General features: G+C 40.1%; 1 protein-coding gene across 1 annotated transcript in view; it reads right to left on the reverse strand.

Annotated features, from left to right (window-relative positions):
• cntn3a.1 (contactin 3a, tandem duplicate 1) overlaps positions 1-18287 on the reverse strand; it is a 127167-nt gene continuing 108880 nt past the window's right edge. The window contains exons 12-23 of the mRNA XM_036592141.1: positions 17402-17529; positions 14753-14928; positions 13345-13462; positions 13059-13217; positions 10354-10503; positions 8985-9055; positions 8464-8698; positions 8176-8291; positions 6875-7061; positions 4573-4685; positions 2688-2856; positions 1-1199 (exon numbers count right to left, since the gene is read on the reverse strand). Of these exons, the coding sequence (XP_036448034.1) occupies positions 1108-1199; positions 2688-2856; positions 4573-4685; positions 6875-7061; positions 8176-8291; positions 8464-8698; positions 8985-9055; positions 10354-10503; positions 13059-13217; positions 13345-13462; positions 14753-14928; positions 17402-17529 (1714 nt within the window). The 3' untranslated portion in view covers positions 1-1107. The remainder of the gene's footprint in view (positions 1200-2687; positions 2857-4572; positions 4686-6874; positions 7062-8175; positions 8292-8463; positions 8699-8984; positions 9056-10353; positions 10504-13058; positions 13218-13344; positions 13463-14752; positions 14929-17401; positions 17530-18287) is intronic.

An 18287-nucleotide genomic window follows, 5' to 3' on the forward strand; every position in this document is an offset into this window, starting at 1 on the left:
TCTGTGTTCTTTTGTTTATTTAAAAGCAGTCAGACCGATCAAATACTGTTTTCCAAGCCACTACAGAGCCAATTCATGCTGAAGAGCGATTGACTGGAAAAGAATGTGTTGTATGCAAGATACAGGAAATGAACAACTACAGCCACTGGCTACACAATGTAACGTTGGTGCTGGTCTGTTTAAATCAAAATGTAGTTCATCAAAAACACTGTCAGAATAAACAGCAAACAAAATGAACGGTGACTATTTTTAAGGCTGTTTTTTTGGTCCTGAGGATATCTTAAATAGGCCTACTGTTTTCATTACGTCATTACTGAGGCACGCACTAGCAAAGCGTGGCTCTGGATGTTTTACCAACAAAGAACAAAGGGGTTCAGGACAACTAAGGAGCTCTTCTGTACTGATAAGGCCAGCAGCTATAGATTTGTCATTCTAGAACAGAAAACAAGGGACATGTCCACAATGAGGGACTGTAAACTCTGTACACTTTCGGGGACAAAACACTGAATCATCTTAGCAGGACAGCACAGTCTAGAAAAGATAATGGATATGTATATAACGCCACTGGTCAGTATCCGAAGCATTATGGAGCAAAAGTCATGTCCTGTTGCGTAACAAAACTCCCGAACATCCATGGGATTTGTATGATAAGTTAGTGTACCGTGATGCTGCCTGTGGTCGGCAGAAAATACAGAAAAAGTTCATTTTTTTTGCAGATAAGAATCCATATTCTTTTGTATAGACTTGTTCATGTAGCCATCCTCAAGTAGTAAAACTGTATTATCCACATGTGCGTATTGAACATTCATTTGCCATGCCGGACACATCCCATTGTTTATCTTCCATAGATACAAGATGAGATCAGGAAGCTACAGAGGACATAAAAAAAAAAAAGACAAACAAAAAAAAAAACAAACAAAAACCCCAATAACTCCATCGTCTTGGTAGCAGCTTTGGTATCAGTATTCCAAATGTGGCTGACAAAATAGTTTTCCTATTAAAAGTCCATAGAAGGTTCGCAAAACTTGCTGAAAAAGTGAAAAAGATGCACATCCACTCGAAGGGGACATTAATAAATGTTCTCCATTGCTGGGTTTGGACTGTCTGTCATAATAAAGTCCTGGCTGTGCAGGAGAGTAGTTGCGTTACGAGTACAGAGAGGACTGAAATCTCTGATGCTGCTCCCACCGCATGTGCCACTGCAACACATGGCGTTAATGCAGGAAACAAAAGAATAGAAAAGCATGAAACGTACTGCAGCCTTAACCACAGAAACGTGAAGAACATATCTTTTACCATGCACTATGTTAGGCCTACATTCTTAACTAAGCTTAAAAGGCAGGTTTGATAAAACACTATCATTCACACAGACCTACTATCTGGATTATCATTTAACTTTCATTTAATTTTCTGAAAGAGCATGATGTATAGTACGACGGCGTTTTAGGGCCACTATTAATAAAAATAAATATAGTAGACTTTGAGAATAAAGTCAGAATATTTGGAGGATAAAGTGGTCTAACTGTAGGGGGGCTGCCATAACACGTAGGGGTCTCGGTTGCTGTACTGCCGTCAGAGTTCCACTCACTCCCGTCTCTCTGTGGATCATTTTGATCATCATTCTCACTGTCTGTGAAACTTCATGCCCTCTTTGAATGGGGGGAGATGGAGCCCCGATAGCCGTGTAGACGACCCTGCCTGAGATTCTCCTTCAACACAGACAGACAGTTTCCTCCGAGTCCGTCTGGCTCTTTATTCAGATAAACAGTTTCCTGCTCAGCCGTTTCAGCCGTTTCTTATACTAATAACAGGCTGGTGCTGATGTGCAGGAGAGACAGGGAGACTGAGTGTTTCTTTATGGGTGAATCTATATGAAAGTATAACTCCACCAACTCACCGCCCCTCATTTAACACCAGGAGGTGCTGCCTTCACTGTGCAAAGCCTTTGGCCACAAATATTGAAACCTTTCCTGGTATTAATGCCACTTTAACGTCATAATTCTACCACTTCATTCTCGAAGTCTACTATTTTTATTTTTATTAACAGTGGCCCTAAAACACCATCGTAGTATAGACTACCTAAAACAGACTATATAACTTTTATATAAAAATAAAAGTTAATATTAATTCAGACTGGAGTTGTAGCCCCTTGATAAAGATGCCCCCTAGTGGAGAGAGCTGCAAAGGGGCCTTATATTGGCTAAATCATTGCATCAAATGTTTCAAAAAAAGAAGAAGTGATAATACAGGCAGAGGTACAGCTTCACAATGCTGCTCTTCTGTTGCTGTCAGATATAGTGCGGCAATGCAGGCTTACATTCAGAATTCAGACCAAAATTTAAATCATTATATTAGATGCTGGGAACATTTGTTCAATCAGAATAACAACAAGAGGAGTCGAAGTCTGATGTATATCCTTTGTACGTGTTTGCTTGTTCAAAATGGTAGCTTGTGACAAAAATCTGAATTTATGTCAGATAACTTAAAAATATGTGCAAAGACGGCAGAATAAAAAGGCAGAACTAACCATTTTTGTCTGTTAATAAAACTACATTAGTGAATGAACTTTTATGATCTAATATTTTTGAAAGATTTGACATTTTTGAAGATGTTGCATACACATATAACTGGATAATACACACTGGATAAGTAAAATTTATCATCATAATTGAGAAATATAGACACACCTGCTATCCTTGGGATGGTAATGAGTCTGCTGCTGCGCCCTTCTCCTCCCTCGCTGACTGCTTTGATCTGGATGATATAATCCTCATCCACAGGTAGAGCGAGCTCCAGGGAGGTCCTGTTAGTCTCCACCACACTCTCACGATTGTGTCTGCTCTGCTTGTAAAACACCTTCGAAAGATAAGCCCAGATTAGTGTATAGAATATAATGAGGTGCTGGAATTTCTGTAGACTCCAGACAAATTCGGCATTGCAGTACTGTCTTTTTACCAAGATTTATTTTTTATTAAAAAAATATATTCGGGTGTGCAGTCCTGAATGACTTTGCCTTCTTTTAAAAAATACACTGATGTGTGGCCATGTGCATTTCACATACACCGATCAGGCATAACAGTATGACCACCTCCTTGTTTCTACACTCATTGTCCATTTTATCAGCTCCACTTACTATATAGGTGCACTTTGTAGTTCTACAGTTACAGACTGTAGTCCATCTGTTTCTCTGCATACTCTGCATAATCACGTCCCAGGGGGATCTGATGCGGCCGGCGCACTGTACAGTGGTGTTAAACTGTATCCACTTATACTGTTTTGTGTCTGTGCTGTTATCCGGTGTCAAACAGAGGAGGGTGGGTTCCCCCTTGAGTCTGGTTCCTCTCGAGGTTTCTTCCTCCTGTTGAGGGAGTTTTTCCTTGCCACTGTCGCCAAGGCTTGCTCACTGGGGGCGTGGACCCGGATTCTCTGTAAAGCTGCTTTGTGACAACATCTGTTGTAAAAGGCGCCATATAAATAAATTTGACTTGACTTGACTTTGTTAGCCCCCTTTTACCCAGTTCTTCAGTGGTCAGGACCCCCATGGACCCTCACAGAGCAGGTACTATTTGGGTGGTGGATCATTCTCAGCAACTGCAGTAACACTGACGTGGTAGTGGTGTGTTAGTGCGTGTTGTGCTAATCTGAGTGGATCAGACACAGCAGTGCTGCTGGAGTTTTTAATCACCTTAGTGTCACTGCTGGACTGAGAATAGTCCACCAACTAAAAATATCCAGCCAACAGCGTCCTGTGGGCAGCGTCCTGTGACCTCTGAAGAAGGACTAGAGGATGACCAACACAAACTGTGCAGCAGCAGATGAGCTATCTTCTCTGACTTTACATCTACAAGGTGGACTGACAAGGTAGGAGTGTCTAATAGAGTGGACAGTGAGTGGACACAGTGTTTAAAAACTCCAGCAGCACTGCTGTGTCTGATCCACTCGTACCAGCACAACACACACTAACACACCACCACCACGTCAGTGTTACTGCAGTGCTGAGAATGATCCACCACCCAAATAGTACCTGCTCTGTGAGGGTCCATGGGGGTCCTGACCACTGAAGAACTGGGTAAAAGGGGGCTAACAAAGTCAAGTCAAGTCAAATTTATTTATATGGCGCCTTTTACAACAGATGTTGTCACAAAGCAGCTTTACAGAGAATCCGGGTCCACGCCCCCAGTGAGCAAGCCTTGGCGACAGTGGCAAGGAAAAACTCCCTCAACAGGAGGAAGAAACCTCGAGAGGAACCAGACTCAAGGGGGAACCCACCCTCCTCTGTTTGACACCGGATAACAGCACAGACACAAAACAGTATAAGTGGATACAGTTTAACACCACTGTACAGTGCGCCGGCCGCATCAGATCCCCCTGGGACGTGATTATGCAGAGTATGCAGAGAAACAGATGGACTACAGTCTGTAACTGTAGAACTACAAAGTGCACCTATATAGTAAGTGGAGCTGATAAAATGGACAATGAGCGTAGAAACAAGGAGATGGTCATAATGTTATGCCTGATCGGTGTATTTCAGTATGATAACTGGCTTACACTTTGCAAAAACTGTTCTCTTACTTTGTAGCCCATGACTTCCGATTCATTCTCCAGAGCTTTGACTTGGTCCCATTTCAGAATGATCTTAGAGTTTGTGGCGTTCCACACGACTTTCGCTGGAGCTCGGCTCGGTGCTAAAGCGAGAAAGAAAAGTATTAGAAGTAAGGGCTTGAACATTTTTTGATTAAACTGAAATGCTAAATAATCAATGCTGCCTTTGATTGAAATCACATTAAGAAAGGCAATTATGTCACCATTTTAATATTATCAGCTGCGCAGCACCATTTTGCAACCTGATCTCTATCTGCCTCATCTGTAGCACACAGTTTATTACCATGGACAATAAGTTTGATGTGTTTTCCCATGCTTTAGAAAACAGAGAACCCAATGACCATAAATACACTTATAATAGAAGCCAATGGGAAGGTGCTGAAAATGAGCAATGTTGTGAAATGTTGAAAAATAGGTTACACAATCAAAAGGAACAGATATTTTACTCCCTATGGCACATAGAAGATTCCAGGAATCCAGAGAAATCTCTACGCGTAAATGGCAAGACCAAAAACCACAACTCAATGCTTGGCACTGCGTTAAAAGCTGCCATGCTTCTATGATGGATATGACTACATAGGCTCAAGAATACTTTGACAAACCATTGTCAATAAACACTGTTCTTTGCTGCATCTGTAACATGTAACATGCATAACAGAAGCCACATATCAGCAAAGTCGAGAAACACCATCGCAACACCAAAGAAACGCTTCTCTGGCGGCTTTTCTGAAATGGACTTGCACAGTAGTATCGAGGTCTTACGAGCCAAGCCTTTACATTGTTTTTGAAAATAATAGACACTGTGTTTTCTGGGCCAAAGGAGCAAAGAACTATCCAGATCTAGAAAGCCAGAGTCTGTTATCGTACGGGAAGTGGGGGGGCTTTAGTGCCCATGCCGTGGGTAACTTGCTTTTTCTATGAAGGCACATGCAAATTTTGGAACAACACATGCTGCCTTCAAGATGACTTCCAGACATGTTTCCCTTTGAAAATGTGGGGCGCATTATGAGGTATAAAAACATGACAACGAAGGCTGCACAGCTGAAGACCTTTATAAAAGAAGAATGGCAAAAAATCTGCTTTCAAACCTGGATCATTTGGCGCCTTCAGTCCAAAAACAATTAGAGTGTTGTTGAAAGGAAAGGTGATGTAACAACAACTTACCAACAACATCTGGAACATACTGCAAGCATTAAACTTCGAATGAGTTTGTATTTACAAAAAAGTTCATGAGGGAAAAACATCAAACATTGTGTTTTTGTACTGTTTTCAACTGTGCTTTGGTGCTGAAGTAACTGCCCATTGGCTCCTATTATAAATGTGTTTTGAGTCAATGGAGTTTCTGTTCCTTTAATTAAGTACAGGGAAATGCACTGAAATTACAGGCCGTGTTAAATGACCGTATGATACAGATGCAGCAGATAGAGATCAGATTAAAAAACCCTGGAGTATTCCTTTAAACTCAGACTAAGGCTCAAAGAGGGTTAAGGAGTATAAACTGCTCTTGAAGGTCTTTTTGCATGGATGTTGATAGTATTGAATTCTCCTTAATTGGATTCACTTTGGTGTCAGTAACTCCTTATCAGACCCTCAGATATCTTTAGGCTTTCCACACTGAGAAACTTCTGTGCTAGTATTTCTAAAACAGACTCATCTACTATCCCTTAATGACTTTATTCAACTATGAAGTGAGGGGAAACGTTGACAGGCAATCCCTAAAGACTGATTAAGGAACTATGCCTTCATACAAAACTTAATTATAACTTTGCTTTAATAGTTTTTACATCTTTCTTTTTTGCCAACCTTAGAGAATTTCCACACTGTGGGGATTTAGAACTGTGCTGAGGTTTCAGACATGGGTTTGAACAGGTTGGTCACCATGCTGAAGGCTTTTCAGCCATAATGTATCGGTTCACAATGTTTTTTATTTCTTTTGTCTCTATTAGATACAAGTCTTTTTTTTTTTACTCTAAATCCATTGTGAGTTTATATGCTTCAGATTTATTTTCTTTATTTGGATGGTTAAACTCATTATATGCATGCCTAAGATGCCGGGCTTGTTTGAAAGCCTTAGAGAATGGGCTGAATTAAATTGCCAGGATGGAAAAGACCTGGCAACTTTCTGTAAATGGTGCAGCAGCTTAAACAGAGCTGTGGTTAATAGGGGTGACCTGAACCACGTCAGCTTGCTATGGTCCTATTTTCACTCTTTCATCTTGCCTTTGGGAAATCTTGTTCTTAGACATGTCTAAGATGATAGGTGGATGCTTACGGGGTCTCTTGGTGGTGATGTTAACCACCGCACTGTCCGGCCCAGTGCCTGCGCTGTTGTACGCCCTGAGGGTGATGTGATATGCAGTTCTCGGGTCCAGACCACGGATGACTGCTACCGTCTTGTTCCCCACTGTCCTCATCACACTGGCTGTGTCCTGCCTCTGTGTCTTGGTCCAGTACCTCAACTTAAAGGATAATTCCACTGTTTTAAAATTTCTTCATAATTCAGTCGGCAAGATGTAAACAGAGTCATTCAAAATGCTTTGATGTGAAATAAAACATTGTAGATAAACCTCAAGTTTCTTTAGAAAAATGGAAACAGGAACTGTATAGGAATGTATTCCACATAAATACAGACATTTTATTTACTGTCCAAAATGACCAGTGAACCTACTTGTCTTCGGAATATTGTATGTAATGTTCAAGATTGCAAAATTGTGGTAAATTTGAATTTCTTTGCATACTAATTTGCCCTAGAACACCCTGCATGTACCACACCACCTTGAATGAGTTATAAAAACATGTTTTGTGCCAAAAGCTTATTGCAAATCAATCGTAAAACAAGACAACAATCGTCTCAGGCGTCAGGCACAATATCCTTACCCGTTTCACATTACAGCTTTTTGTGAGGAAGTTTTTACAGGCATTAAAGGCAACAGACATCTGGTTCCTATCATCACTGTTGTGAACAATTCTGAATTGGTAAGTTTCTCTAGAACAGAGCATTTAATTTCAATGCACTCTGAATTAATTTGTTTACATCTTAACAATTTGATTACACACTAATTATGTCACAACCATGAACATATGACTCCACCATTCTGCCTACAGCAGTTTCGCTGTCCATAATGAAGTTAAAAGGACTGTTTTCAGACTTTAAAAAGTCTGTAGCGGACTCATTAGAGCAGAAGATCTGGGGGGTAAGGACTAAATGTTGTGCTGTTCATCGCTGTCAAGCAGCATATTTTTAGCCAGGACTGTTTTTGACTGAGGTACAACACAGGCCAGCCAATCATATACTTCCAAACATATATTTACATATATCAGTCTTAAACGCACAATTACAAAAAGCTTGTTTAATGGAAAAAGAGTTTAGTTAAAGATTAATTATGATATTTTTGGTACATAAACCCATGTAAACATTATAGGTGAACTTCAGAGGATCAAATATCGGGGAAAAAATGCAGAATATGGCGCTGTTAGGTTATTAAAACTGATAACATTATAGGACACTCGCTTCCAATAACAGAAAGATTATGAAGGACATTCTTCAAAGCTGCTGTATGGTCTTCTTCTCACCTCATAGCCCATGATGCGTCTCTTGCTAGTGCTCCACGGCAGGGGCTTCCAGTTGACTTCCACCTCCGAGGCAGACAGACTCTTGGCACGGACTCTAGTGGGAGCTCGACTTGGCTCTAGAGCATGGAATAAGCATTACAACAAGGCATTATCATTTCTCCTGCTAGACCACCCACTAGCAACAAAACAAGAAAATTACAACCTCATTGAATTACTAGGATTTTAAGATAGTGCCTTCATCAAAGCTAAGGACATGAATGCTTGAATACTTTGCAGAGTTCTTTATACCTTCTTCTGCTGAATAGATTGTCGTTACAGGTCCAAAAGGCCCCTCTCCTCTGTTGTTGTAAACTCCCACCTTCACGTAGAATGGTGAGAACGGAGGGATGCTCTCGTTCTTAAAGATGTATCGAGAGGCGTCTGGTGAGGTAACGGCCGCCTGCATCCAGCTCTGAGCGCCATGGGGACGAAACGCTACAACATAACCAAAGCCTGGACCACTCTGCATCTCTTCTGGGACCGGCTAGGAAACCCACCCACACCCAAAAAGGTTAGATCCAACAAAGAGTTGCTTATGAAAAGAGCAGCACCCTACTCAAGACAAGAAGCACACTGAAGCACACTATGGCTATATTTGTCTTACTGACTCATACGTTCAAAGGTTCCCTTTCAAACTCTCTAAAGTAAGCACATCAAAATCAGCGACAACATGAAAGGCCCGTTTTGATGCGCTCTGCCACGCAAACCCACTACTGACAGTTAACTCTGCATCATAAAGCTGGGAAGGAAAGCCAGCTGTCACAGTTTACCTCCCAAGTGATGACTAGCTCAGAGCGACTTCCGCCACCTCCGCCTACTCGGGCCGGGGTTATCCTTGGCACTGGGGTTTAAAAAAAAAAATAAAGACATTTCCTTAATGTAATTTGAATGGTAAAGGGTCTTTTGTACTTTCCCTTCCAGTTGGCACATACACCGACCAAGCATAATATTATGACCACCTCCTTGTTTCTATGCTCATTGTCCATTTTATCAGCTCCACTTACTATATAGGTGCACTTTGTAGTTCTACAGTTACAGACTGTAGTCCATCTGTTTCTCTGCATACTTTGTTAGCCCCCTTTTACCCTGTTATTCAGTGGTCAGGACCCCCATGGACCCTCACAGAGCAGGTTCTATTTGGTTGGTGGAAGTTTTTAAACACCTCAGTGTCACTGCTGGACTGAGAATAGTCCACCAGCCAAAAATATCCAGCCAGCATTGTCCTGTGACCACTGATGAAGGACTAGAGGATGACCAACACAAACTGTGCAGCAGCAGATGAGCTATTGTCTCTGACTTTACATCTACAAGGTGGACTGACAAGGTAGGAGTGTCTAATAGAGTGGACAGTGAGTGGACACAGTGTTTAAAAACTCCAGCAGCACTGCTGTGTTTGATCCACTCGTACCAGCACAACACACACTAACAAACCACCACCATGTCAGTGTTACTGCAATGCTGAGAATGATCCACCACCCAAATAGTACCTGCTCTGTGAGGGTCCATGGGGGTCGTGACCACTGAAGAACAGGGTAAAAGGGGGCTAACAAAGTATCAGAGAAACAGATGGACTACAGTCTGAAACTGTAGAACTACAAAGTGCACCTATATAGTAAGTGGAGCTGATAAAATGGACAATGAGTGTAGAAACAAGGAGGTGGTCATAACGTTATGCCTCATCGATGTATTAGAAAGAACTTCCTGACTTCTACTTTCCAGATTAATAACAAAGCTGAGCCTTCAATTCTGACATATAATACAAATAAATATTTGGGCTGCCAAATATATAATATATAATCCTGATTTGTTTGATTATCTGAGTTTATAATTTTGAGTGAGGAGCACAAAGTGGAAGTTGCACTTTTTTTAAGAACAATGAAATGCTTAATTGCTTCAATCTAACAATATAACATCATGCAATTTCTAGTTTCAAATTAATTCTAATTTGTATCCTTAACCCTTTAAAATCCCAGGCTTATTAAATACTAAGGCTTATTATTCAATAAATACAGGGACTTCAATGCAAACTGGTTGAGCTACTCTTAGGTTATAGAAGTGTGTAATAAACTTTATATAAGGGGTTAACTCGAAAGAGGCAGATAGGTTAAGAAATCAGAATTCACTGAATGCTATGCATACGTGTGTCTTTGGTGCGGATTTTTCTGGAAGGCTTGCTGGGTTCTCCTGTGCCAATGGCGTTGGTGGCCAGCACTCTGAACTCATACTCCACCCACGGACTCAAGTCTGTCACACGAGCAGCCAACTGGTTTCTTCCAAGAATCTCTGGAACTAAAGAATAAGTACAACTTTTGGCATTCAGTAGAAATAATAACCTTCTTGAATAACAAAGACAAGAAAACTGGAATGAGGGCCAAAGCACTGGCTACTTAAGCCTAGGAATGACTCCACCATAGGAGGCAACCTATCAAAATACTGATTATCAAATGGACAGCTCTGTTACTGAAGTCTGATTGTCTGGGCCGTGTTCAAAGTATTGTACTTGATATACATGTAGGTGTTCACTCATATGATTTACCCAAATAAAATAGTGTTGTCACAGTTTTGGAGGAAAACTCTCATATGGGAAATCTAGTCTAACAGAGATTCATAAAAAAACATCTGGCCAATAATTCTGTCAAGATCAGATTTGTTTTTCCATGTTCTGTACAGCATCACTCTGACTGAAAAAGAATTTAACCCTTGTGTCTGTGTGACCCATTTTCAGTCTTTATCAAAAGAAAAAATTATGCAATTTATTTATATTTCAGCCTCAGATTCTTGGCCTTTGCTCATTTTTAGTGAAGAACATATAAAATAACCCATTTTCAGTGTCTTCACTCTGTTCACCCCCCACACATTTATATTACACATGTGGTGTTGGGTGAACCCGCGGGGAGTAAAAGTGTGGAGGTGCTGTGTCCTTCACTCTGTTCTCCTCCTACATGGCCTGCTGTTAGTGTGTGTGTGTGTGTTTGTATATATGTGTGTGTGTGTGTGTGAGGGTGGACAACATGGACAGGTTGCTGACTGGCTACAGCTGCTAAAGGAGAACCCTACACTGGACACTTGTGGTATTTTAAACATCTGGTATTTTTACATAAACTGTTATGGCTGTATTATTAAAAAAAACAATAATGCATTGGGCACCAGACCACTGAGTAACAAACACACCAACACCACATAAGGGTCAAAAAGTGTTGTGCTGTAATAATCAGACCACTGATTGTTTTAATTGTAGAAAGGAACTTAAAGCTGCCGCATCTGAAGTATAACTTACTAAAAATGCATTAGCATGGTTTTATTTAGACTGAGGGGCTGATAATTACAATATGTTCATGATTAATTATATGACTAAATTCTAAAAAGTTGACTAAATGACAAACATATAAAGATGTGCTACGGAAAATTCTATATTCTGAAGTTCTAAAGTTATATTTACCACTCATTACAAACCCAAACGGCATGACCGGGGGCTAGCTTTGGCTCAGTGGCTCTCAAAAGCCATCACCGTTCACCATGTCCTTCTAATTTTGCACACCCATGTTTGATTTCCTCACATCACTACTTCTCTCAGAAAACATGGATGAAATTGATGTGTGTTGTCAGTTGTTCGCTTTTGATATGGTACATCGTTGTAGCTGTGTTATCCTCCCAAAAAGTGAACACCATTATTTAGTATGGCTATCTAGCAGAAGCAGTTACCTATTGTGCCTTCATGTGTGCAATTCAAAACAATACAAACTCTTCAATTTGAATGAACCCACCTATTCAAGGAACTGTTCATTAGAAATTAAATAAAATTTTATTTTCTTTTACACCAGCATCATTGGTCAATTGTTTATTCGTCGATTAACAGTTAATCAGTTAATCATTTCCATCCCTAAAACTTTCAAAATGATCTAACATAACATTTGTAGCATTAAGCAGCATTACTGCATAGCTGTACACCGATCAGGCATAACGTTATGACCACCTCCTCGTTTCTACGCTCATTGTCCATTTTATCAGCTCCACTTACTACATAGGTGCACTTTGTAGTTCTACAGTTACAGACTGTAGTCCATCTGTTTCTCTGCATACTTTGTTAGCCCCCTTTTACCCTGTTCTTCAGTGGTCAGGACCCCCATGGACCCTCACAGAGCAGGTACTGTTTGGGTGGTGGATCATTCTCAGCACTGCAGTAACACTGACGTGGTGGTGGTGTGTTAGTGTGTGTTGTGCTGGTCTGAGTGGATCAGACACAGCAGTGCTGCTGGAGTTTTTAAACACCTCAGTGTCACTGTGGGCAGCGTCCTGTGACCACTGATGAAGGACTAGAGGATGACCAACACAAACTGTGCAGCAGCAGATGAGCTATTGTCTCTGACTTTACATTTACAAGGTGGACTGACAAGGTAGGAGTACACAGAGAGGACAGAGTGGACACTCCAGCAGCACTGCTGTGTCTGATCCACTCTTACCAGCACAACACACACTAACACCACCATCACGTCAGTGTTACTGCAGTGCTGAGAATGATCCACCACCCAAGTAATACCTGCTCTGTGAGGGTCCATGGGGGTCCTGACCACTGAAGAACAGGGTAAAAGGGGGCTAACAAAGCATGCAGAGAAACTGATGGACTACAGTCTGTAACTGTAGAACTACAAAGTGCACCTATATAGTAAGTGGAGCTGATAAAATGGACAGTGAGCGTAGAAACAAGGAGGTGGTCATAATGTTATGCCTGATTGGTGTACGTGTCTAAGCCAAAAGCACATTTCCTAATATCACAAGGCTAAAGCATGTAATGTTACAGCAAGAAGATAATTAACTAAAATCAGAGATAACAAAAGGACATATACCTGTTTGAACAGCCTGCCAACCCAGAGAGAAGGGGGTTCGGGCCTGGACTGCATACTTAGAGAGTGGGCTGTGGTTATCAGGTCCTGGACTCCACGACACAAAAGCTGTAGATTCTGTAACATGGTCTACCTGGATGTCCAGTGGTGGACCAGGAGCACCTGCGGGAGCAGGACTGTATCACGCACATCCAAGAGCAGCATGCAAGCAGATATCTAAAACTGTATCTATCAGCTCTATTAGAAGTTGTCAAAACTGTTTAGATTGCACAGACAAATCTGACTTTACCTCTGACGACCACATCTGTGGCTATTGACGCACTGTCCACGTTTGTTTGAACTGCACAGGTGTATCTCCCTGCATGTCTTAACTGAATATTACGGATCATGATATCACCAGCAAATCTCTGTAAGCACACATAATTAACATTCTGTTACAGTTCTCATGTCCAGGGAAGGGAAATATGACAATGTCATCTTTATCATGATAAATGATGAAATGACACGTTTCTCTGAGTGTATGATGGATAGTGTCAGTATTTCTGGAACACTGAAGAACTGCATGTGTCTTAAAAAAAAGCCCATGATGCAGTTATTTTATTAACAATTTTTTCTTCCTGTTCATTCTTAAATGGTTAATTACAGAAAATGTCAAGTTAAAGAAAATGATAGTACGCAAATCATTTTTAGCCTGTTTTAAACCTGGCACTGTTGTTTTTTCTGGTTCTTTTTCTTCATTTCAATTTGTTCACAAACTGCAGAAACACTAAATGGGTCGTTCTACAGAAATGTCCAATTCTGTGTCCTTAGCTTTTACAGATATATTACACTTAAAAAAACATGTTAGGGTTACAATTTATTTATATTTTAAAATAAAACAATTAGTTATTTTAACAATAACACCTTCTTGAGCCTCAATTTAGCAATATTGGTTTTTAAATTAATTATCTAGAATTCCAAGCACCACAGAAGAGCTCGTCCTCACAGTCATGTGTGAAGGCTGAGGCCATATTTTGAAAACATGTTTTTATGCAATTTTAACTACAATAATCTACACATGACTATGGAATATATAGATTAAATGACAAAGAAAACAAATAAATATTGTAAAATATATAACGAAGGTTATATTTACTGTGTAACAAAATCACACTGATGACATCACTTGACTTCCTATTACCTATTTTCTGAGGATCTATGAAGAAAAGCACATGGTGAGTCCACTGTGTCTTTCAGTTATCTGAGATTTTCTCATTTAGCTCATGATTTCATATGAAGCTTTTAGCTGAAGTCACTGGTGTGACCGACTTTATTCTGAGGTCATTGTGAAAAAATAGAATACAAATGGATTAAATAACATATTTTAGTGGATATTCCATGATTGACAACATGTGGTTTGATGCTCTGCAGCAGCCATTTAGTAAAATGCATTGTTCATTAAAAATGTCTCTGGTGTTCCCTTTATTATGTGTAACACCAATGAGGATCAGTAACACCAGTGACTCCTATGGACAGATAGAAAAGTGGACGTTTCTGTAGAATGACCCAAATATCGTAATACATATTATGAAAAATGTGTCTGAGTATCTTTATAATTTTGTCATATCACCAAATCATAAGGGAGAACTGACAGCTGTTATGAAGTGGAATTATTTACTGATAGTCATTAAAGGTTTGTCATTACGTTCTGTACTTACCCCACCAACTTTTTCAAAATACCCATCTTGGCTTCCAAAACTGATCAACTGCTCGTTAAAGAACCAGGTGAACCGAACATCGAGAGAAGGATCACGAGAAACCTGGCAAGGAAGAACAACACTTTCCCCCACTGTTACATCCAGCTGGGCTGCCTTAGTGGTGATAATGGTGGGTTCTGGAATAGAAGGGGTAAAAAGATAGGATTCACTTTATAAGGGTTCAAATCCTTTTATTTCATTCTTTATTATCTCCCAAGAAGGGCTGGGGCAATAAAACGATAACGATAATTATCACAATTTATTTTTCCTCAATAGAACTAAGAAATGTTTGATAAATGTTTGATATAATAGACCATTCTCACACTTCCATGTTCTAGCGACAGCCCTGGTGACATTTTCTAGGGAAGGAATGAAATGAGTTGCCAAATATATACTTTAGCAACGTCCGAAACGTGGGGTTATATATTCCCTGTTTGAGTGGAGTGATCGGTGATCTGTTCTCCTGTGACCAAGTGTGAGTTACTAGACCAGTGGCGCAACTATACTGTCTTACAGTGAACTCACCTCCTTCCTACATCCTGACCAGCTTCAGCAGCGTTAAATCACGTCTGTTCCTCACAACTACAGCACTGTTACAGCGCTCAGTCATATTTTAGTATTAGTGCATTCCCAAGCAACAGAAGTGAAAGAAAGCGCACTGCACTGATTTAAACGAAGGTAAATTGATGATGCTGTATGTGAGGCATTGGAGAGTGAGAGAACGCTAGCTACCTAGGCTAGCTGTTTTAGCAGCTGGCTAACTTGAAGCAGCGCTCTGTCACTCACACAGCACAGAGAACTGATGTTACTATAGATCAAACAAGACAAAAAAAGCAGTGATTTCAGTTTAAATGTACCTAAAAGGAGGACTCTGTTTGTCTGGTGTGAGAGATTCACACTGCAGTTAATGCTTTTACACAGCGAGCATCAGATATACTGCGGTTCAGCCCTCAAACTACTACGATAGCATAGAGGAATCCAGTCGTCTCCTAGCCGGTGTTTGAATACTGTGCTGTTCTCTGACATTGATGTGGTAGGAGTGATGGCGGTAAGGCAGTGTGATCCCTCATTGACCTACCGAGCCAGCTAATGTTTGCTGTTCGTATTAAGCTGACATTGCTGATAAACTGAACAGTTTAGCGCTCGTCACCAGACAGCTAAAATAATGTTTTCTTTCTTAAATTATGACTATTAAAAAAATTGCTTTTCCAGCTGGTAAAAACAGCTCACCAGAAACTTTCTCCCACTATCCATGGACAGATTTGTGAAATGTTCCACTGTTAGGTGAGTGTTTGTCATGTTCTGACCATAAAGGATAGTTTAAAACAGCAGTTAACCACTCAGGAGCAAAAATCAGCCTTCAAACTTGAAAGAAATAACGATTTGACATGTTTCATGATATGTATCGATATCAACTGATATGAAATTTTTTATCTTGATAACATTTTTGGCCATATCGCCCAGCCCTCCTTCCAAGGGGAAAATTGGTTTGCAAGCATGTCACACACTAAGACAATTCCTGCAATCAGACAGAGAGAGCATACATACATACAAGAAACCCCTCTTGTTCAACAACAAGATCGTACTCAGTATAAGAGTTTTATATTCTTTTATCTCTATAGTATCTCTATAGTAAGTCTACATCAAAATCCTTGACTTAATTTAAAATTAATAAGGTGATTACCTCATAAACTACAACTGTACTTCCAGTTCTTCAAAAGAGGCATAATAACATGTTTAATTTAAGATTAAATGCAAGTGCATGGGTTCTGTGTACTGTGTTGTGCACTACAAGGCCGATACCACTAGATGCCACTGTGCATTCATGGTCTTGTACCCTTGTACCCGCTCAAGGATGTGACAGGCAACTCTAAACACAAACAAGCTAAACTTATATTTTTTCTTCTGCTTTTGCATCTTACTGTGTTAGATCAGGCACTGTGACTGCATGGTATGTATCACAACCCATGCAATGACACGTGATTCAGACCTAAAATATTAAGGTTTCAAAATGCTATTTATACCAACCATCTCCAAAACAAGCAAATAAAATAGACAATATGCCGTTAGGTGACCTTTTATTCTTCATGTCTGCTAGTTGTTTGTGTACCAGAATCTAAACTACAAACTGAACAGGGGGGAAAAAGTGCAGTTTTATCACCAAGCAAAATTCTAAAAATAATTGTTGGAGAAAAATAAAAAACTCCTGTATGAAATAATTTGCAACACACTGAATATGCTTAAAAAGGTAAATGGCATTTCATGATTATATTTGAATAGTGATGAGCTAACTTAATGAAAATTGATTTCATAATGTTAAAAGAACAAACACACTCCTGTTAAGTCAACGGAAAATAAGAAAATATGCATGCTTTCAATTTGCAATTCAAAAACCAGGAGCATCAGCAAACCGCATTTTAATAGCACACTGGTATTGTTGACTCGGCTCTTTCAGAAAGGGGCTAAGAACTCTCTAAGAGATTGTATACTGGACTTACTCAAACTGAGGATGCTTATTCTCATGCAAAACATCCACAGATCATACATTGATTTGGTTGGGTAAATCCATATGATAAAAACCAAAGCTGCCATTTAAGTTTCACTTCTTACCTTTTACAACTAGAGCCCCAGCACTGCTTGCCACTCCAAACTGATTCCTGGCCACACATGTATAAAGGCCTGCGTCCAGTTTGGTAATGTTTGATATTCGGAGACTCCCGTTATCCAAAACAGAAACTCTGGAAATCATAAGAAAAGAAAAGAAAAAATGTTTACTATAGATAGCATTACAATTTTATCATTCTAAATAAAGCTCAAGCCAGCCACTGCTAAATTTGAATTGGTCATTTAAATTGGATTAATGGTCAGCTATCCCTGAGATCATTCACACTATTAATGATGTCAACGCCAGTGTCTAGTTTACAGTGTCAGTTTTAACCAGACAGCAGCTCAGACCAGACTGTTTTAATTACACATCAGCAAAGTTAAATATATTGTTTCGGCAGTTCGTTAGGTATACATACCTTGTACCTACACTCAGGCCATTATATAAGGCACACCAGCCATACAGATGCACTGTGCATGTATACAATTACTGACAACAGCGCTGCACTGTACACTGATCAGGCATAACATTATGACCACCTCCTTGTTTCTACGCTCATTGTCCATTTTATCAGCTCCACTTACTATATAGGTGCACTTTGTAGTTCTACAGTTACAGACTGTAGTCCATCTGTTTCTCTGCATACTTTGTTAGCCCCCTTTTACCCTGTTCTTCAGTGGTCAGGACCCCCATGGACCCTCACAGAGCAGGTACTATTTGGGTGGTGGATCATTCTCAGCACTGCACTAACACTGATGTGGTGGCGGTGTGTTAGTGTGTGTTGCGCTGGTACGAGTGGATCAGACACAGCAGTGCTGCTGGAGTTTTTAAACACTGTGTCCACTCACTGTCCACTCTATTAGACAGTCCTACCTTGTCAGTCCACCTTGT

This window comes from Colossoma macropomum, unplaced genomic scaffold (assembly GCF_904425465.1).
Source record: "Colossoma macropomum unplaced genomic scaffold, Colossoma_macropomum, whole genome shotgun sequence".
NCBI lineage: Eukaryota > Metazoa > Chordata > Actinopteri > Characiformes > Serrasalmidae > Colossoma > Colossoma macropomum.